At 42.4% G+C, this 23,569-nt stretch overlaps 1 protein-coding gene across 1 annotated transcript in view; it reads right to left on the reverse strand.

Moving 5' to 3' along the window:
- The window catches only part of PTH2R (parathyroid hormone 2 receptor), a 721,892-nt gene that overhangs the window by 571,483 nt on the left and 126,840 nt on the right, over positions 1-23,569 (reverse strand). Inside the window, exon 2 of the mRNA XM_086958607.1 lies at positions 4,385-4,487. Within this exon, the coding sequence (XP_086814733.1) occupies positions 4,385-4,487 (103 nt within the window). The remainder of the gene's footprint in view (positions 1-4,384; positions 4,488-23,569) is intronic.

Raw genomic sequence — 23,569 nt, forward strand, 5'->3', positions numbered from 1 at the left:
AGGGTGGCTTTGCCCCTTGTGGTGTGTCTGATATCCCTAGCCTGCCCTGGAGAGGGAGAGGGGCTGACCACAACAAAGTGATCCAAAACCAGTTGCATCATGTTTTCTAACCCTGACTTTTGAGACAAGGGAAAATGTGTATAAAAAGGGGCTGTGACCCCTTGTAAAGGGTTCTCTGACCCTGATTTGAGGGGGGCCTGCTGCTGCTGGGCCTGGGCATTAGGAGGAACTGCCACTGGGCACAGCCTCCCTGTTGGAGGGCCCTGTGAGCTGGCCCCTGGGCCCAGCCTTTGCCCCCGCCACCGTCTGAAGGATTTCCCTGAACTTTGCCCTGGACCTTTGGGTACTTAAAGCACCTGGGAGCGCTTTATGTTTCCTCTAGGGGAGCACTTTTGTTTTCAACCGCAGCACGGAGCTGTAAGCATTTTTATTTGGGATTCCCCTGCATTTATGCCTCATTGCAGGTGCCGACCCCACTTATTTAATTAATTCTAGTGCGCAGGTGCCCACCCTGTGTCTTTGTTTCCAAATTTAATTAATTTGGGTGCCTACCCCGCTTATTTGTGGTCCTTAGCGGGTGCCCACCCCGCATGCCAGTATATTTTGAATATCGAGGGAGCCTACACCACATTTTTGCCCCGAAAAAATCACTGCCGGCCCGGGAACCCCAGGGATACCCCTACGAAGTCATCACCAGCGCCGCGCTGGGATTGGAGGAGTCAAGCAAAACAGGAAGCAGACGGGAGCCCACTCCACGCTCCTGTGACCAAGAAGAGGCTCGCCCCACGAGCACAAGGGCGGCGCTTGCACCGGGGGCCCCCGAGAGCGAGGGAGAGCCCCGTGGTGCCCTGTGTGAGGAGGAAGAGTGGGACAAGGAGATACGGCTTCCCACCTCCCGTAGGGGCTCCCATGTGAGTGAGGGGAGCCCCGCCCATGCAAGACCGTCCAGAGCCTCGAGGGCTCCAGCAAGAAGTAACCCAGAGCCCGGGTGTAGCCCAACAGCCGCCACCACTGCGAGACCGGAAGAGATTCCAGGGAGGAGCGGAGTACTCCCCGAGAAGGTCCCAGTGAGTGGGGCGGTGTGGTGTGTCGAGGGAGGGTGAGTTCGGGGGACATTGTCGGTGCTTGCAGCTGTCCCGCTGGTCAGAGGGCAGCTGCTGCAGCTTGGGGCATTGTTTTTGGCACCCTCAGTTTAGTAGTGCAAGTGAGGGCACAGTGCCTGTGTGGCCCCGCAGAAGTAGCGGGCCATTCCAACGTGGGGGCATATTTCATTTCAGAGCCCCGTGGCTCCAACGTTGGGGCACAGTTTGGTTAAGGGCCCCAGTAGGGGCTCCAACAGCCAGTGGTGCCTACGCCTTCTTTCCCCATTATTCCTAGATCCTGAGGGCCCCAACGAGGTCCCAGTTGTTTTCAGTAGACCGAGTGCTCCTAGGGACATACTTAATTGGCACAGATTTCCATCTGCCCTGCGAGAGCACAGGCAGCTGCAACGTTTGGGGGCACATTTTATTTTGTTAGAGTCCCGGGGGCGACAGAGTTGGCACAGGGAGTGCCAATGCCTCATTTTGCGATTTCACAGCTGCCCAGCAATTAGTGGGCAGCTGCCACGTTTAGGCTGTTCTTTTCCCTTGCTGCTTTCGCTGCATGCGCAGCCGGCTGGACATTCTGGACTAAAGGCATTCGAGCCCCATCGAAGGCCAGTTGGCCTGGGGTCAGTACTTGATGTGACTCTGGCACAAGGTGATGGTATACTGTGTTTGTGATGATTATTACCTAATGCCAAATGTGAATTATACGTAATGTGCAATGCCTTTATGCCTGTGATACCTCTAACTGTTTTGCCTAGTAGGTTTTATACTAGTGAGTTTATGCTTCCCTGCGTGATCAATGCCTGAGGTGATTAGTATTGCGTAGTGTGTACCTACTTTTTACCAGTGGTTAATGGTTGTGTTCTACAATCCTTATTTTGTGCTTCAGTTATTACATGTGCGAAATCTACTATTTCTACTAAGTACTGATCCGGACAGTGGCCCACGTGGCCCTGTCATGCGTATATAATCCCCTGTAAATACTGCCCAGTGCCAGTTGGCACAGTGTATCTGTGTGATTATGATCTAATGTGTTTATGGTAATACAAAGGCTATTTTTATATATAACCTTGTGTGGAGTTCCTTTTTGTGGTGTGCCTAGTGTGTTGCTGCTGTGTGTGTGCTGCGCAACCGCTTTACACATTGCCTCCGGGATAAGCCTGACTGCTCATGCCATGCTACCAAGGGGGTGAGCCAGGGTTATCTTTGGCGTGTAACTCCCTTGCCCTGACTAGAGTGCTGGTTTCTGCCTGGCTTTGGCGCAAGCCTTAGCCAACCTGAAATCCCATTTCTAACACCTGTTCACCGCAAGTTCGCGTCCCGTGGTATCACTGAACCTGATTTACACAGGCCGGTGGGGCCATCCAAACCAAGCTGGCGACACTTGTTGAATGGCCTGTGCAGCCTACTGTCTCAGGCCTACACTGCAGTCTAGTAGGTCACACATGTGGAACTTTGTCTTGGGTAAGATGTGGAGGAGTCCACACCATTGGACACGCCTCATCGCAGGCGATATCCCCTAACAGCACTGCTGCCACTAACTCTGTGCTCAAGGAGTCATGGGCACTATCTGGTTGAAACTTGGTGGCGGCTGAGTCCATGGCCTGGTGGTTTCCTGCATCTTCATTTGGCTGGTCCGGACTTGGTGTCCGACATGTGTCTGTTCCATTCATCTCCACCATAGTGACTGTTTCAGCATGGTCCTGCCCTCTGCATCATGCCCTGGGGGTACACCTTCCACTGTCCACCAAAACACTCCACGACAAGCTCCTTTTACATCTATGGAAATCTGCTCTGCACTTGTGACCCTACTCCAGTCTCCCGCAGGTCAGCGTCCTGTGGCGGTGGACTCATGTCAGCCGCTGTGCATCTGGGGCCACTAACAAACAACTAATAAATGTGGCCTTGCGCACGTGCCCATAGCCATTCACATCATCTGAGCAAGTGTGTCCATGTGGTCATTGTTTCAGCATGATGGGCATGGGGCAGCAACATCACAGTGTGCTGTCTTCAGCGGACATTACCATGTCACCTCAGCATTGGCATTGACCATGGACATGTAGCTGCACACACACCCCCCTACAAGCACAAGCGGCATGTGCTGGTCCGGCATACATCAGGTCAGTGCAGGGGAGTGCTGATTTGGCAGGGGGTTGCAGGGGGTGGCTCGGATCTGGCCTTCGGCAGGAAGTGGAGTTAGTGTGTCTCTGTGTTGGGGTGTAGTCGCCACCAGGGCCACAGTAGTCGATGTTGCAATGTTGCATGCACCAGTAGGGCACTTCCACTAAGCGTGAGCCCAAAATCCGTTCCGCTCGTGGATTTGGTGAATTTTCGGTAAATTCGCAATCCCCGAACTCCCGCAAATTTACCAAAAATCTGCGAAATCCGCGAGCGGCGGATCCGGGGGGCAAAAGTTCAAGCCTTAAAGCTTGAAGTTGTTGTAACTATTGTAGGATGGCGCCGGCAAGCTGCCAGCGCCATCCTAAAATATTTACTAAGTTAGCTTCAACAGAAAGCACTAATAGATAAAATAAAGCAGGTGCTCGAGCATAGTTTTCCTATTTATCTAAATAAAAATTCATGCTGCTATAGTTTGGCTATTCTTTCTGTGCGCTCGAGGGAATCCACAAACTTTGAAGCCATCTAGAATGCCCATCATGGTGAAAAAGAATGACACACATGTGGCCTGTATTCCTTTTTTTTAAGAATAAGACTTGAGCTCTAAGTGCATCAAACTAACAAACACTCAGCATTTGGGTTTAGGTAGGGGGCTTAGTGGAAAGCTTCAGCAGCTAAGGGGTTAATTCAGAGAGAGGTACCTGGGTAGATGTTGATAGAATAAATGAGGACATATAATGTGTTCACGGAAGGTGAGCTGAGGTGAGCAAAAGAAGAGCATACATATTGTGAATATGTACTTTAAGAAGAGATAACAATATGTGGAGTAGAAGAAAAAGATATGTGCAGCGGAAGTAAAATTAAGCTGCAGAAAATTAAGTCCTAAATAGCTGAGAAGCAAATATGGTTACCAATTTCAAGATATGAATTATGTTAGCACGTTACAAATGTTGGATCAAAATCTATTTTTGCTCTAAAACTGCATTTTGCAATAGCAGTACAGGTTAGCAGGAATAATGCATTACTGACTGAATCGCTCAAAACTCAATTCTACATTGCTCGACTTTGATTAAAATAGGAGATTTAGGAGGTACGTGCATTCACCTTTCCAGTAGCTTCTCCATCTACATGTCCTACAGCTGCATACATCATAAGGTTAATAAAAACAGAAGCAATACCTCCTTCCTGCAGCTGTGTTGTGATGTTGAATTCGCACTGCTCTTTGGCTTCCAAGAGAAGAAAAATCTGTTCCTCGGTTGTGATCGTGCCATCTGAATCAACCTATAATGAACAAAGCAAATGTGAAACACAGTAGTACATCAGTACATTGCAATGATTTGGTATCTTTGATGAGCACCAATGCCATCTACTGCAATTAGCAAGAAGTGCATCACTAGGTTTGTTCATTTTTTTTCTACGATTCTTAAGGCCCAATTAAGAGTTCCATGGTACTGGTGGAAGGCAAATTCCGCCCATCTAGGTACTGTAACCAGGCAGCAACACCCCGCCAGCACACTGCTATTACTAGTTAAATGCCACCTGAAGGCAAATAAGCCTGTGAACACTGAAATATTAAGTGGGATTCCACATAGTATTATTTTCCTGATTTAGTTAAATCACAGATATATCTCATACTATAGAGGCCAGATTTCGATGTCGGACGGACCGGAGTCTGTCCGACATCAATTTAGTACTGGGACCGACCGACCTCCTGTCAGTGGTCCCAACCCAGCAATTAGGATACGACTGAAAACAATTTGGTCGCAGTCCTATTCTTTACAATAAGAGCATGCAAACGGACTGGATTTCATGCTCTCATTGTAAAGAGAAGAGGTGCGTTTCATCCCTACTCCCCATGGCAGGCACCTCAAGGTGTCTGCCACGGGGTGCAGGGATCAATGGGGGCCACCATAGGTGCCCCTCGGCCGCCATCCAGAGGCCTAACACTCATGGTGGCCCTGCTGGGAGCCTCCAAAATCGACTTCCAACGGCCTGTAGTGTCAAAAAGGCCGGCATTGAAAGCTGCGGGAATCCGACATTGTAATCCCTTGGGTGGAAAGAGCAGCCCTTGGGATTACGGGAGGTTTTCCAAACGGCAGACGGGATCTCCGAGCCCATCGGAGGCTAATTGGAAATCCTATTTGGATTCATTTCCAACTGACTCCATCCAAATGGATAGGTTGGAAATGAATTCAAACTGCTGATTACGATACTGTAGGAATGGCTCTGACTGATGGTCGGAGCCATTTCCTACGGCATCTTAACCGGCCCCAAGTTTGGTATCAAATGTGTGTGGAGGCTTCTATGTGGGATGAGGGTGGTGGTGGTGGTGGTGATGGGCAAACATTCATGATTCACCAAGACACCTATAAAGTCAACTGAAAGGAAAACTAAACAAACATTCAACCTTTCATAGAGGAGAGTCCCTTCGATCCCTCATATTCAGTTTTAGTGGAATAATAGCACAATTAAAAAGCATCAACAAAATTACACTGCTATAGCAAAGTCTCAACTTTTAATCAAAGCTTAGATGGAGTGAAAGCTGGGGGAGAATAATTTTGAAAATGAAGGCAGCAAAGTGGGACTTGAAAACTAAAGAGGTGTAGCAGTTAAACTTACTCCGGTATATGAGTAGAGGCAGTGTGGGAGGTGGAGTAAAGCATGCCCCTGCTCTTAGAGGAAAGAGCTGTGGTAAAAAATTGAGCTCTCCCTGTTTAAATGTAATGAATGAACTTTTCCTGCTCTGCATAATTTTTTATTTTGCTCTACATTGCAAAAATGTGTATATGTGTTAAGCTGAACTCGGACAAGACAGAGGTCCTCCTCCTCGGATCCACCCCTTCTGCCTGGGATGACTCCTGGTGGCCGACTGAACTAGGAACAGCTCCAACACCCACCGACCACGCATGCAACCTAGGAGTCATCCTCGACTCCACCCTCTCCATGACGAAGCAGGTCAACGTCGTCTCCTCCTCCTGCTTCAACACCCTCCACATGCTATGCAGGATCTACAAGTGGATCCCCACCGAAAAGAGAAGGAGGGTCACACAGGCCCTCGTCAGCAGCAGACTAGATTACGGAAACACCCTCCACGCAGGAGCCTGGGGCAAATTCCTGAAACAGCTCCAACGCATCCAGAATGCCTCTGTGCGCCTGATCCTCAACATCCCTCACCGCAGCCACTTCAAACCGCACCTGAGAGACCTGTACTGGCTCCCTGTCAACAAGAGAATAACCTTCAAGTTCCTTACCCACGCACACAAGGCCCTCCACAACACCGGACCAACGTACCTCAACAGCCGACTCAGCTTCTACACCCCCACCTACCAGCTCCGCTCCGCAGACCGCGCCCTTGCCACTGCCCTCCGCATCGGAAGAGTGACCACCGGCAGCAGATCATTCTCCCACCTCGCCGCCAAGACATTGAACACCCTCCCCATCCGCTTATGGCAGACCCAAAACTTGCTGACCTTCAGAAGACTCCTCAAGACCTGGCTCTTCGAACAGTAGCAGCATTCCCCCCCTCAGCACCTGAGACCCTCACAGGCATGTAGTGCGCTGTACAAATGCCTTGATTGGTTGATTGATATATGATTACATGTGGACTGTTTTTGGAGCATGGGATAGGAGAGATGGGATTGGGAGGCTTCAAATTCCAGAGGCTCCTGCTCTCTGCAGTGTACTCGATTTGCAATATGGCTTTTGCCAATCCCTGTGCTTACGTGCCTGCACACTGATGGGGTAAAAGTGTGAAGTGTAAAGGGGACAGCTGATGAGCATTGTTCATGAATGATGGAGGGTTTCAGAGGTAGGACATGACATGGAGAAGAAATGGAAATTAGAGGCTATGGGGCTTCTAGCGGAGACCCCTCTCTTTACAGTTTCATCACATTGCTGCACCAGAAAACATATTGTGTACTAGATTAATGTCTAAACACCAAATGTGAAGAACAGGCTTGTATTTTGACACTTCTTACAGATTAAAGGCACAGACGTCTGATGCCTTTGGGTCTTTATAATGTGTGTGTGATATAACACACTCCACACCCTACTTTACCCTACATACTTTGAATGAGTAGCATTGTAAAGAAATTAACAACACATAAAAGTGGGTTTATGTATGGATGAGGGGCACCATTGTAGGGTGGTACACATTGAGTCCTTGGAGAGGGGCACAACAAATATTCTCAAACCATCTGCTCCAGCATTAAGGCCAGCCTTCTCAGAGAATTGATATAATTCCTGCAGCCTTTGCAGTGCCCCAGACCCTGAGGTAAAAGCACTTCAGCAGCTGATTGTGAGATGGCTGGTAGGAACATATAGTCTATGAATGGAGGGATTTCATTCTAATCAGTGTTTCTATAAAGTTTTATTTCAATATTTCCAGTTAAGGCAAAGTAATGAGCATAAATTGAAATGCCTACATAACATGACCAATGTGCTCCAATCTCAGAATCGTCTAGTGCCACACTATAACCTGCCAGCCAAATGCTCCAGGCTGGGGCTTTTGATGGATTTCTCACTCATTATGCAAAAATGTTCCTTTCCTTAACAAATAGTGATTTTCTGCCTGTGTGAATGTATTTGTCGTTACGGTAGCGCCACCCTAGCCAAAAAGCAGCAGAGCACTTGTCAAGTTCCAAGACAAAGTGTAAATTCTGGTCACCTATTTGGAATCTGGCATATATTTATTAAAATTTCACACAACACAGCGCAGTACATGAAGCTGTTGTGCTGTGTTGTGCGAAAGGGAAAAAGTATCAATGAGCACCATGAGGTGTGCAAGCCCGACCACGGCAATACCGATAAATGAAATGCCTATGTATGCCATAAGCTGTGTCCTTATGAAAATTTCAATGCTCTTAAATACAGTGTCAAAATGTGTGATAATCTATGCCTGCACAACAGCAATGATACTGGCAGTAGCAATATCAACATATGCCATAATCCATGTACAACCAACAATGCTGTTACCAGTAAAAACAAAGTCGATGTATGTCATTTATATGGTTATGCATTCCTATATCATATGAGTCAAAACCATACCAATATACTCTATAATAACTTTACACAAATTATTGAGAATGTTGATAAAAATTACACCAATGACTGCCATGTTATTTTTATGAGATCCAGCAAACTTGTATCATTGCTGTTGGATTTACCCAAGGTGACCTTCCCATCAACCCAGAGTTAGAGATATGTGGTCAGATCTTCATCAGACATATTCTGTCATTGTACAAAGTTTTGACTGATTTGATCAAATCTTGAAGTGCAATAAACCTATTTATACATTCTTAAAAGGCATTACAGTACTCATTCAACACAACTTTCGCATTCTGTCAAGAATCTACCGGCCATGGCATTTAGTTAAACCAACTTGTTCCTGTTTTGAAAAAAAAACACCTCTTGTTGTTTCACTTCTTTAAGGTAGGTTCATATTCGTGCAATATTTTGGTGAGCCAGCCCGGTGAGATTTCCTTATTGAGCTGCTGCTGAAGGGCAAGGACCCCTGCCCAAACTGATTAATCTGCACAATCAAAGACTGGTGCGCAGATGCCATAATTGATTAGAAGTTCTGCTAAATCCAAAGGGCAGAGGTCTGTCCACAGGCAGCCATCATAGGGTAAGATACTACATCTGATCCTTAGTCCCAATAAGCGGCATATGGAAAACTAGAACAAGCATTGAACATTTTGTACTTTTTTCCTAGTCAGTACGCTAGAGAGGGTAAAGGTGACTACCACTGTTTCGGGGCCACTGTGGGGGACACAGGATTCTCCTCAACCCTGGGTGGTAGTAAGGGATAACTTGGACCTATAGGCATTAATCAGAAGTACGCTTTATCCCTGGGTGTGAGAAGGGATCGCTTGGACCTTTGGGCGTGAAGCAGCGGTATGCTTCATCCATTGGTGTGAGAAGTGGATTGCTTAAACTTTGTGCATGGTACAGAGGCACGCTTGGGCCAAAGTGTTATATATGGGCACCACCTTGACCTTACTTTTTAGCCAAATTGATTTTCATAGGGACTGCAGATTTCACAAATGACAGTGTCTAAAAGAAGTTTGGACCACTGGGCAGCCGGCAAGCACTACCCCCGGGAGTGATATAGGGTGTACTTTGGACATTATGGAAAAATACAGACATTGGTCTTGTCGCTTATGTCTGGTCACAGAGTTTGATAATTGTCAGGTCACTCCTTTATCTCTGCCCAAATCATTGCTAATGTTTGTCTTTCGAGCTGGTAGCGACAGACTATAAGGCTCACTTAGCTCTGTGTGTTACATGAAGCATACTCTTTCCTTAAGTTGTAGGCGCTAGGAGAAGGCTACATTGGGGACAAAAATAATTACTTTTCTGCCAATCATTCTTTCTTAGTCGCTTTTAGTTTTTTTTAATTTATTGATATTGTGGTGCAGTTATATTTCGTAATATGATGCATTTCTAAAGGTAATATGGTGCTTTAAGACCAGAATTTAATGTTTGCTAATTTACTGCTTTAGATCAACTTGTATTGCTCTGAACTAACAATTAAATTCTGTTACAGGTTGTTACTATTTTATTTGCCTGTGTCTATTGTTTAATGTTAAAATATTTTCAATACATCGCACATTAACTGGCAACCCTCATAATGAGTGTCCACAACCACTTACTGATTAGCATCGACAGCTATGCCCCCCTCAAATTCAATGTGGTTCCATCCTAGAGTTTTTAAAGTAAGAAAAGCTCTTTGTTTGCTCAGTGTCTAATACATTCCTCAGCAAAGCCATATGTTGTTAGTAAATCAATACTCATGAAGAAATCTGTGGAGTTAGATGCATTGATTATTTATTGAGTTTGTAACCAGTAGATTGTTTTCAGTACCACCCCATGTACACTGTTCCCCAAAATTAGAGTAAGACTTGTGATAAAATAATCTTGAGACAATCTAAATTTGTAAAATCCATAAACAAGCTCCCCAATCCATCATGAAGACTCTATTAAGCCATGTTCAAGCGAGGTACCCTACCAATGCTTGAAGTTTAGAGAGACACTGCCGCAAGAGGCAGGGCCTCACCAAAGAGCACTCCTTCCCCTGGCCTGGGAACCTTCGATATCAACATCATAGAGCACATTAAAGCTTACAGCCAGGGTAGACACAGGAGAGAGATATAAAATTGGCCCTTCTAATACTATGGGCCAACCCCAACAAAACGCAAAAACCAAACCCCAAAACTGACAATACCAATGAAGAGAGCTCCAGCTCCTCCGACTGCAAGGAAAAAAGCACGGAGTGGGGCCCACCAACACAAAAAGGCGTCAGTGAGGGCACTCCAGGGGCCCCACATGTGCTTAAAAATATGCTCACCTCACTGACATATAATTGCATTTGTGTATGGGTTTTATTTCTATGTTGTTTGCATGTTATTTCAGCCCTAATGAAGTCCCAGGAGTAATTGGAAACAAAATGAGTTGGCTGGAATTTTTTGGTCCGTTACAGAAGAAATACAATAAAGGATATATATGAAATACGCAATGGACTTTTACTACTATCTGGTTCACCTTCCCATTTTGTTTTCACCTCACTGACAGTAGAGGACCACCTTGAGGAAGGCCCTTTGGTCACACTGTGAGTAAATGGGACATCGTACCACTTTTAAGTGAATTCCAGGGCAGCAAGACCACCTCCACAGTACAGGGAGCCCTGCGTTCCATTGCCAAGGTCCCCCTTACAAAACCTCTTGAACTAGAAATAGCGAGAAACAAGCTTGGGGACAATTGCTATACTGTCCATCCTTCCCAACTAATTTATTAGGCCAGACCAGCTGTCCAAACTCAGGATGTCTATCCAGTTCACTGAGGATGCACCATATACTATTCCTCCCCTGGAGTCTCCCCTCTAGAAGACAAATTGGCAACCTCCTCCCTTGTCCTGGGATTGCCAGGCAGTGAGGCAGTGAGATCGCAGACCATGGAGCCCATGCCCAGGGTTAGTCCTGGGACATATGGGCAATCTCTTAGAGCTAGGTATGTTTGCTCAGCAGCGGAACAACCATGCACACCATTTCTTGTTAATTAAGGACCAAGAAGGTAGCATGTAGGATGCTAGGGGAGCTGGAAGCCCATGACAATGGCACGAACCGACCCACTGGATCAATAGTGACCAGACCAGGTTCAGCCTTTGTCACCACCCTGGCTCCTCCCTAAAGGAGGAAGTGGTACAGATGGTGGCACAGTGAAAAGGTGTGCATTACCCATACCCAGAGTCCCTCTCTTCATTAGGCGCGGCTTATCCGACTGGTATAGTGATGCCCCATGAAGGTGCCCCCGGCTACCACTTGCAATGGATAGGCCACTCACCTACTCCCCGATGCAGAACCCCCTTGCAGTAACCAGAACCAAAGGGTGATTGCCCCCAAAGCAACTGTTGCATCCACTGTTGGGTAAGGGACGCCTGACTGGACAAAGACCAGACGGATTCAACAGAGCACCCAAAAGCCAAAAGGTTGGCATCTTCCATATTCTAAAGATTGTCAATACTGCTACTGGGAGAACCTTATAGCTAAGTAGTGTTGTCTAAAGATTTACCTCAAACAGAATAGAAGAGTCTGCTTACTTACCAAAGAAACCACAGAACCAGTCAAGTATGTAGTGAACCCAGGACCTCAATGTAGCCTGCACGGTATTAAGATAGAATATCGACGGGAAAATATCGACTAGCATTAATATCGTGGTAAGAATATCGAAAGAAAAAAATATCGTCTTAGTAAATATCGTTGTAAAAAATATCGTTTTGTTAGAATGACATAAATATCGTCAAACAAAAACATCGATGAATAGAATATCGTTGACTAAAAAATCGTTGTATATAATATCGACAAAAAAATAAAATCGTTGTATATAATATAGAAAAAAAAATATAATGTGTTTAAAAAAAAAAAAAAAAATTATGTTTTTAAAAAACTTAGAAAAATAATTTTAGTAATAATTTAAAAAAAAAAAATTTTTTTACAAAAGATTTGTTAAAATTTTAGTAGCGGGTTATTGGTATTATAGGGGATAAGGGTGGGTAGTAATTTAAAATTTAATATAAAAAATGATCAAAATAGGAATTTAATCAGAATTCGAAATTTAAAATTTCTAAATAGAATTTATCACGAAATTTTATTTGTAATCATTAATTAATAACTCAAAATTAAATTTTAGTAGTGGGTCATTGGTATTTTAGGGGCTAAGGGTGGGTAGTAATTAGAAAAAAAAAAAAAAAAAAGTTACATAATAAAATAATCGAAAATAATTCAGAAATAGAAATTTAACAATAACATTTAGAATTATTTACGAAATTTTTTTTGTAATGATAGTGTAAAATTTCATAATAATATTTTAGTAGCGGGTTATTGGTATAATAGGGGATAAGGGTGGGTAGTAAATTAGACAATATGTATTAAAAAATATAGAAAATTAAGAACAATTTAGAAATTTAATCAGAATTCGAAATTTACAAATCAAAATTTGAAATTGTCACGAGATTTTATTTGAAATATGTATATTGTTTACTATCCTGCACATTCCCTGATATAAGTTTGATTGGAGTTAGAATAGTAATTCTTTTTAATTTTAATGTCCAGCACATTCTCTGAGTTTAGTTATGTTTGGAGTTAGAATAGTAATTTATTATGGTTTACTATCCAGCACTTTCCCTGACTTATGTTGGATTGGAGTTAGAATAGTAAATTATTATGGTTTATTATCCAGCACTTTCCCTGACTTATGTTGGATTGGAGTTAGAATAGTAATTTATTATGGTTTACTATCCAGCACTTTCCCTGACTTATGTTGGATTGGAGTTAGAATAGTAATTTATTATGGTTTACTATCCAGCACTTTCCCTGACTTATGTTGGATTGGAGTTAGAATAGTAAATTATTATGGTTTACTATCCAGCACATTCCCTGAGTTAAGTTATGTTTGGAGTTAGAATAGTAATTTATTATGGTTTACTATCCAGCACATTCCCTGAGTTAAGTTATGTTTGGAGTTAGAATAGTAATTTATTATGGTTGATTATCCAGCACTTTCCCTGACCTATGTTGGATTGGAGTTAGAATAGTAATTTATTATGGTTTACTATCCAGCATTTTCCATGACTTATGTTGGATTGGAGTTAGAATAGTAATTTATTATGGTTTACTATTCAGCATTTTCCCTGACTTATGTTGGATTGGAGTTAGAATAGTAAATTATTATGGTTGATTATCCAGCACTTTCCCTGACTTATGTTGGATTGGAGTTAGAATAGTAATTTTTTATGGTTTACTATCCAGCACTTTCCCTGACTTATGTTGGATTGGAGTTAGAATAGTAAATTATTATGGTTTATTATCCAGCACTTTCCCTGAGTTATGTTGGATTGGAGTTAGAATAGTAAATTATTATGGTTTACTATCCAGCACTTTCCCTGACTTATGTTGGATTGGAGTTAGAATAGTAAATTATTATGGTTGATTATCCAGCACTTTCCCTGACTTATGTTGGATTGGAGTTACAATAGTAATTTATTATGGTTTACTATCCAGCACTTTCCCTGACTTATGTTGGATTGGAGTTAGAATAGTAAATTATTATGGTTTATTATCCAGCACTTTCCCTGAGTTATGTTGGATTGGAGTTAGAATAGTATTTTATTATGGTTTACTATCCAGCACATTCCCTGAGTTAAGTTATGTTTGGAGTTAGAATAGTAATTTATTATGGTTGATTATCCAGCACTTTCCCTGACTTATGTTGGATTGAAGTTAGAATAGTAATTTATTATGGTTTACTATCCAGCATTTTCCCTGACTTATGTTGGATTGGAGTTAGAATAGTAATTTATTATGGTTTACTATCCAGCATTTTCCCTGACTTATGTTGGATTGGAGTTAGAATAGTAAATTATTATGGTTGATTATCCAGCACTTTCCCTGACTTATGTTGGATTGGAGTTAGAATAGTCATTTATTATGGTTTACTATCCAGCACTTTCCCTGACTTATGTTGGATTGGAGTTAGAATAGTAAATTATTATGGTTTATTATCCAGCACTTTCCCTGAGTTATGTTGGATTGGAGTTAGAATAGTAATTTATTATGGTTTACTATCCAGCACTTTCCCTGACTTATGTTGGATTGGAGTTAGAATAGTAAATTATTATGGTTGATTATCCAGCACTTTCCCTGACTTATGTTGGATTGGAGTTAGAATAGTAATTTATTATGGTTTACTATCCAGCACTTTCCCTGACTTATGTTGGATTGGAGTTAGAATAGTAAATTATTATGGTTTATTATCCAGCACTTTCCCTGAGTTATGTTGGATTGGAGTTAGAATATTTTTCAAAATGCTAGTGCTTGTTTCTTGTGATCCTGTACTAGCATCTTTCAATGTTTCTAGTGCTTCTCTCACTTCCACTTCAGTTACATTTGGTGGGTGGTTATGCTCACGTACATTTACCACATTGTTATCAACAGTTGTTGCTCTACCATAGCATGCATTTGAGTAATATTTACTACATTTCCAATGGGTCTTATTAGCGTTCACTTTTTCTTGGGTGTAGGTGTAACCCATGTAGCTCAGCATTAGTTTTCCTTTTTGCGAAGTAATGAAAGTAGCTCCAGTTGCCATGTCTAAGGTAGATCTGTGGAAATATATATATGTCTTTTTTAGAACATTGAACACCATTTTAGAGGTGTGTATAAGACTAGGCAAAAGTGTGAACATATACTTACTATGTGGCTTCACTGGTAAACCTTTTATTCTTATTTCTTTTTCAGAATTGTCTCCCTTTTAAGTTCTGTAGTAGTGTTAAAGAATAATAGAAAGAAATACTTTAGTGTAATAGGTGTATCATTTTACTTTCTGAATTGTTATACATATACTGACTATACTTACTTGATGTAGTAGAGGATGTTGGTAGTGTAGTTGTAGATAGGCAAATAATTTTGTAGAGTCTGTGGAAAAATTTATCATTGTGTTACTTGTAGTATTTGGATGATAATAGTTGGATACATATTATTTACATTGTACATTTACTTAGCAAGTTTAAATAATTTTTATCAGCTATCTAAATAGACATGGATAAGGTAGTTTATAAATGTTTTTACATCTAATTGTATTGTCGTTGTTGATAAGTTCAACATGTTTAGTTTTCTCTCTAAAGATCAACAGTTTTAAAAATAGGGACTTTATCTACTTATAGTAACTTCGAAGGAAAAATTGTATTTAACTTACTTGAAGTGTAGTGTGATGTATTGTAGTTGTAGTCGTTTGTTTGTATTCTCTTCTCTCAGCAAGGTAACCGTTTTTCTCCAAGGTTGGGCCAAAAATGGTAAATTACGTTAAGTGTGTCATTGTATTTATATTAGTGAGTTAATTAATGGTACTTTTTGATTGGTTCAAATAGTGAAAATTCAAATTCATTGGTTGAGAACTTTATTTGGCATGGGAAAACCGTTATTTTCGTAAGACTATGTTGTTTCACTGTTTGTTTGTAAAAGAATGTATTAAAATGTGTTATAAGTTACATTTTTGTGTAATATTTAAATCGTTTATATGTTGAAAATAAAGAAATGTTTATCATATTTAGGCCATCGGAGTGTAATATAGTATCAGTAAAAGTCAAAAAAGTTTCCCTATATAAATATTTTATGTTACAAATAAGTAATAGGAAAACAAAAAAAAAATATGTGTTCATAGTTTTGTGGAAAAAATAGCAAAAAAAAGAGTAAAATCAAGAATAGTGTATTTCGAGTTCTAAACAAAAAGACAATATTTTTTGTATTTTTTTAGAGCACATAGGTCGTCGATGTTAGTGTAGTCGATATATATGTCAAAGGTAATGTTATTTAAAATAAAGTCAATAATGTAGTAGTCGATATTTAAGTAGTCGATATTAGTGTGAACGATATTAGGGTTGTCGATAAAAAAATATCGATATTTGTGTGATTTCTAGTTTAAGTATAGGATGACGATATTTATGTAAGCGATGTTTTAGTGACGATATTTTTATCAGACGATATTTATGTTAACGATATTTGAACATGGAACCCCCCACGTATACCACTCTCAGTCACATTTCCTTACCTTCCTCCAATGCCAGCCTTCAGGACCACCATAGTATGCCGACTGGCAGTCAGCATTCGAATTTGCCACCTGGGTACTCACTTCTGTTGCCCATCCCTCCGGGGTGAGGCTGACTGAGCTCGCCTCTAGGGGTGGAAGACAGTCTAAAGCTGGTACATAAAAGCAAGCACTGAAGACTGCTCTCCCATGACTTTGGGCAGACTATGTAAGTCTCCACCACTTTAGGGTTTACAACCCAATAGAGTTGCCTCTTTAGTTCCAAAATGAGGTAAGTACTTCAGCATCAGCATTGAGGGCAAGGTTCATCAAACACAGAGGGCAGCAATGTTCATAATAGCAACAAAATCATCAAAGACTCCTGGAAAGTCCAATGACATTACCCATGTCCAATGGACAATCAATCAAATTCATTCAGTGCCACCACCGTCAGGCCAAGCATATAAAGTTCCAATAATACTCCTGATTATAGTTGAGACAACACCATAAAGATTCACACTGCCAGCCATTTACCTACCAGTTCCCATGGGACTCCACATGCGACCTTCCAACCAGCTCAGTATCCTTCTCTTAAATTTCAACACGCCCAACTAAATAACACAGGTACCTGCCCACCAGGACACACATAGAGCAAAACCAAACAACCTAAAGATTATGGACCCTTCCACAATAAGGGTATAGCCAGTAATGCAGCTTACAGAAAAACATCTACCCATGCACCGACCCATGGTCAAAATTATATGAATATGTCAACGGAACAGTTAAACTAAAGTCCAAACACCCACTTCCCTTCAGAATTGCACACAGCATATACATGTCAAAAGGACACCCGTGCCCCGATCAAAGTGTCAACCCTTTAAATGAAAACAGCCCACAGGAAAAGAGTATGATTCCCAACATAGTTAGGAGAGGGGGGGTAACCAAAATATAAGAGCATTAAACCAGGTTAACACCTACTAACTACTCCCTTACAATTTTAACACCTCTTGAAACGGTTTTGCAAACCTCATTAGAGCCACCTTCTTTAATGACAAATGAACCCCTGGCATGCAATTCCAGTGTAGGGCCTCTCATTTCAATCACGCAGGGGGAAATGAGTCCCATAAGAGGAGGTCCAATTCTAGCTTAGACACCACATGCCAATAAATGTGGTATGCCAATATTAATATGTACACATGGTTGGAGGGAAAGGGGCTATCCTTAATTGTACAGAAACTTACACTGTACTCTTTCTGTTTCAGTGGCAAAGGAACCATGCCGTTGGATAATGAGGGTTGCAACATGATCTTATACTTTGCAGACCTGCAATGGGGCACCTCCATGCTGATGGATACATACTGGCAGTGTGGTGACCTTGTCTACAGCCAGCTCGTCCCCAGATGGCAGGGCCTATGTGCCCTCATAACCATACCCACCCCAATGCAGGTCATCCCTGGAGAGCATATGTCAGAGTTGTCTCAACATCCCTTATAGAAGAAAACAACTATGTTGCATCAGGCTTAGAGGAAAAGAACTGCTAGTTATTTTGGATGGGCTCAGTACATAGACATTCCAGAAGAATTGAGACTGTTCACAGAGACTCAAGTAAACACCTGAGGATCAATACCCTTATTCACCTTGCAAACAAAATCCAACGCTCGCTGGTTACAAGTAACCAGGTGGGAGCTGATATGAATAATCAGTAATACTTAGCTCGGCCTAAAAGCTATTAAGGAAGAAATGAGGGCCATCCGCCTTACAATGATACAACATCTGTACTTGTTGGACTAGATGATCGCAATGGAAGGGGGGGGGGGCTGTTGTACTTTTTTATTTCTGCAAATAAAGTGGACAAAGGATATTAGCTTGTGCCATCCAAGAACTGCATTGTCTGCAAGTCAACATGAAGGGGGGAGGTGCCCCAGAACAGTACTGGTTTCATAATATCTTTTCATGGATTCCCCTATGGTTATCAAACTATTCATGTCAATGATGCCATCTTTCATTATTATATTTTTGTTATGTGGTTTCGTGCAAGTAGGTGTTTCCTTCTGAAAAAAACACAGTCCTCAAATTAGGTAGTATGCACTTAGCTAAGCCTATTTATGCCATAAACTGTGCCCATATGACAATGCCAATGCTTATAAATGCAATGTCAAAATATTTCATAATCTATACCTGCACACAACAATGATACAGAACGTAACAATATCAATGTATGCCATAATCCATGTACCACTGACAATGCTGTTACCAGTAAAAATTATGTCAATGTATGTCATGATCAGGAATGCATAATCATATCAATACTGGTGAAAACAATACCAATGCAAGTTATGACAGCTGTACAAAAGCTATTGAGAATGTCGATAAAAATGACACCAGTAAGTGCTGTACTGTTTTAGGAGTTCCAGTGAACTCCTACTATTGCTGGTGGATTTACTCAAGGTCACCACCTCATCATTCCCCTGTCCAAGAAACGTGGTCAGACAGGCCCTGCAACCCACACCTATCGAATAACAGGTCAAAGGTAGGATCTCTCTTAAGTCAATATCAAAAAAAATCTCTCTTAACCCAAAGGTAAAAGCACACCCATGGAATATATTGGTCGTTCACACAGATTGATTGTTGCAACACAAACAGGCCAACAAAAATGTATCCCAATAAAACACGTTTGGCTAAAGGCTGGTGTTCCTCAAAAATATAACAAAGCTAGATGCCATATGCAGATAGAAACACTGAGCCAATCAGGACATGGCATGCACACCACACATAGTGATCACACATTCCTCATGCCGGACATCTTGAAACATACACACTGGCCAACACTAGTTCTCCCTGTGGTCGAGAGCCATCATTGTAATATAAAGGTGCCCACCCTTGTTCATTTATGACTGTTATAGATTTTAGGAATGTAAAAATTGGTTTATTCTACTTCAAGGTGTGTATAAAACAAGCCAAAAACTTTACATACCTAGAAACTTTCCTCAGATGCATCCTGTTCAGACTCTCCTGGCCCCTGCTTTTAATTAAACCAACTTGTTCATGTTTTCCCAAACACCTCTTATCTTTTCATTTTTTTATGTAAATTCATATCTGAGCAACATGTTTTCAAACATATGATACATTGGGATTGAAATGTCTGACATGCAAGTTAAAAAAGAACCCCCACATAATCTCTCTTTTCCCTCCCTATTCAACTTGTTCATCTCTTGCTTCCCTTTTCTCTATCTTTTCCATACTCTCTCCTACCCAGCTATTCATTTCTACCTCTCCCCCGCATGCGTTCCTTCTATCTTGCCTTTTATATGCCCCCTCTGCCCTTTTTTCTCTTTCCAAACTTCACTCTGTACCCCTCACCATCTTTCTGTATGTGTTTTTCTCTGCACCATTTTCTTCTGTTGTCCTCTTTTCTCTTTTCAACATCTGTTCTTTCTCAAAGTTGGAAGCCCCTTGCTTGCTTTCCTCTTCTCCCACTGTTCACTTGACTGTTCCACCCTTCTGTATCTCCCTCTCAGCATATAGCCCTCTCTCCTTTCTCAACATCATTTCCCTCCCTTTTTTCAAACTGTCTCTAGTAGTGCTACTGACTGTAAACTGTAATTCATGATACTGGGGTAGAATTGCGAAATCTGCCTCTTATGTTGGCTGCCAAATTCAGATTGGAATGTATATGTTTACTATTTTTCACCTTTGAATCTGCCCAGCTATTTGTGAATGTTTTCTCAACTCTACAATGTGTAATACAAACTAAAAAACATAAACCGATTTTAGCTTGTCTCTAAAATTGACCTTTTGTCCTTCATTTTAGTCCTGAATATTGACCGTTTGTCCTGAATATTTACTGTTACTGTTCAGAAGTAGCCTTCTTGTCAGTTGGTCACGCTGAAACTGGCAGCACCTCTGATACCAGGAGCACCCATCCACCTCCACTGTAAATGTCACATGGAATTCAAGATTTAGGTGATGGGATGCAAATTCCTAAGTCTTCAAATCACCAACAAGCACTAAGTACGTTAGTTTCCAACATAGAGCAAACATCTGTCCAGCATGACTGCCAGCTATGACTTCTGCAGCTCTGGGAAGCAGGATTGGGAGGCCCGGTGCAGATAAGACACCTGCAGCAAAAGATCAAGCCTGTAGAAGGTTTTTTGTTGCTGATTCAGTACTAAAGGACGCCATATGCCCTTACTGTTAATACAAAAGAGTTCTCTGATATACAACATTTCTGACCAGTTTTTTGCAGGAACTTGACTCTGTGAACCCAGACTGCAGTTACAGTGGCTCATATTCAACTGGTTTTAGGGATTTGGATTCAATAGTATGATTTACAGAGTATGTTTTGATGCACTTAAACCTCATTAGGGGCCAGATGTAGGTCACCAAATACTGGTAGGTAACGACCGATTTCGGCCGTTACCGACCGGTATTTGGTGATTGAGATGTGGGGGCCTATTTTGTTCAGAATCTGTAAATTTACTGATTCTGTAAATTTACCGATTCTGTAAAATACCGAATCGGTAAATCTATATGTAGGTGGCACTGGAAAAAGTGCCACAGGCCCCTAAGAATTCGTTATTTACCATGTAATACTATTGCATGGTAAATAATGAATTCCTGTCTACATGCACATCTGTGCATGTACACATACACATACATGCCCTCGGGGCATGTATGTGTGCCACATGGCACACACGCCTGAATCAAGTGTGCAACAGGGTGTCAAAGTGACACCCTGTCCCCCTTGTAAATTCGGTAATTTTACGGAATCGGTATTTACGGATTTGGTCATTGACACTGGTTCCTATGGGCCTTTAGGAATCAATGGCAATTACCGAATCGGTAAATACCTATTCAGTAACTACCGAATGTTACAGAATCGTTAAAAAAATCGGTAAAAATACCTACATAGCATTTACCGATTTGTAAATACCGAATCGGTAAAATTCGGTATTTACGAACCGGTAAATGCCATTTACCTACATCGGGCCCTAGATGTTTTGATTTGGTCCCCTTGTGTTAAACCTGTCATTCTTGGGTGATCTTCTCCAGATGTTTCGTCTTTGGCCTCCTCTTTTTGATGTTCCTTTTTGTTGGCCTTAAGACTCTAAGCACTTTACCACTACTAACCAGTGCTAAAGTGCATGTGATTCTCCCCTAAACATGGTGGCATAGGTGTTTACCTGATCAGCATTTTTGGTTTGTTAGTAAGCCCTTTGAAAATTAGTATAACATTTACCCAGGGCCTGTAAGTCAAATGTTGCTAGTGGGCCTGCAGCATAGATTGTGCCACCTACACATGTAGCCTTTCAAACTTGTCTCAAGCCTACAATTGCAGTGTGTGTGTGTGCACTTTACTGCTACTCCGACTTGCCATTTAAAGCCACTTTCCAAGCCTCCAACCCCCCTTTTATTACATACAGGTCAACACATAGGGTAGGGCCTACATATTCCTAAGGGCAGGGTGCTTTATAAGTAAAAGAAAGGACATGTACCTTTGTGTTTCACATGTCCTGGTAAAGGGCGAGAAAGCAAAAGACACACAATTGATGGACGGAATGCAGAACAAATCAAAACATTCACCCACAGTGAAGAGGTCTGGGTTAAATCCATCATTCTTCTGCTCACTATGCCACTCCAGTTTAGACTTGGCCATATGCAAATCAGTCTTGACCCTGTACCTCATGGGAACAGTCCAGGCCGAACGGCTAAGCAAGGTCCACCTTGGACCGGAAATAAGCATCCTAGGACGGGTTTCAGGGCTTTACCCCTTATCAGCCAGGATAGCTTGATTCCAGTGACACAGTGTGACCAGGACCCACGTCTTGGCATACCTGGTGCACTTACGGCAAGAAAGCAAAAGACACACAATTGATCGATGGAATGCAGGACAAATCAAAACATTCACCCCCAGTCAAAGGGATCTGGGTTAAATCCATCATTCTTTTGCTCACCATGCCACCCCAGTTTAGACATGGCCATATGCAAATCAGTCTTGACCTTGTGCCTCATGGGAACAGTCCAGCCCGAACTGCCCAGCTAGGTCCTCCCTGGACCGGAAACAAGCATCCTAGGACCGGTTTAAGGGTTTCACCCCTCACCAGCCAGGATAGCTTGTTTCCATTGGTACAGTGAGCCCAGGACCCAGGTCTGGGCATACCTGGGGCACTTAGGGCGAGAAAGCAAAAGACACACAATTGATGGACGGAATGCAGAACAAATCAAAACATTCACCCCCAGTGAAGAGATCTGGGTTTAATCCATCATTCTTTTGCTCACCATGCCACCCCAGTTTATACTTGCCCATATGCATATCGTTCTTGACTCTGTGCCTCACGGGAACAGTCCAGCCCGATCTGCCAAGCCAGGTCCTCCCTGGACTGGAAACAAGCATCCTAGGACCAATTTCAGGGTTTAACCCCTCATTAGCCAGGATATCTTGATTCTAGCGGCACAGTGAACCCAATACACACGTCTGGGCGTACGTGACGCACTTACGGTTAGAAAGCAAAAGAGACTCAATTGATGGACGGAATGCAAAACAAATCAAAACATTCACCCCCAGTCAAGAGATCTGAGGTAAATCCACTATTCTTTTGCTCGCCATCCCAGATTAGACTTGGCCATATGCAAATCAGTCTTGAACCTGTGCCTCATGGGAACAGTCTAACCCGAACTGCCAAACCAGCTCCTCCCTGGACCGGAAACAAGCATGCTAGGACTGGTTTCATGGTTTCACCCCTCATCAGCCAGGATAGTTTGATTACAGTGACACAGTAAGACCAGGAACTATGTCTGGGCATACCTGGCATACTTAAGGCGAGAAAGCAAAAGACACACAATTGATGGATGGAATACAGAACAAATCAAAACATTCCCCATGATAGAAACCTTGGTGTGTGAGTGTGGAGACAGCCCAGAAGAGTGTGGGTTGTATGACAGAGACAGAAGGACACAGTTTTGCCACTCTCAGGAGAGTGTTGTGGGGTACTTGTGTGAGGCAACGGAGGGTGAGGCAAAGGGTAGCTTGATTTACAACTGTGGGGGGCTGTGTGATTCATTTGTTGGAGAGCAAATTTTAAGTCCCTGTTTTCCAGAGCTATGCCAACATCCTGTGGAGAGCTTGTCCCTTGATTCCAGGGGGCTTGCGTTGGAGGCAGACCTCTTGGTGGATTCCAGAGTGTCTGAGGAGGCATTGGGGAGTGATCCCAAAAGGAGTGGCACAGATATCTTCCTGACCTGTGAGGTGGAAGAGGTTCAGTGTAGCTTAGTTAGGTAGCAGTGTA

The sequence above is a fragment of the Lissotriton vulgaris genome, chromosome 2_1 (genome assembly GCF_964263255.1).
Source record: "Lissotriton vulgaris chromosome 2_1, aLisVul1.2, whole genome shotgun sequence".
Classification (NCBI taxonomy): Eukaryota; Metazoa; Chordata; class Amphibia; order Caudata; family Salamandridae; genus Lissotriton; species Lissotriton vulgaris.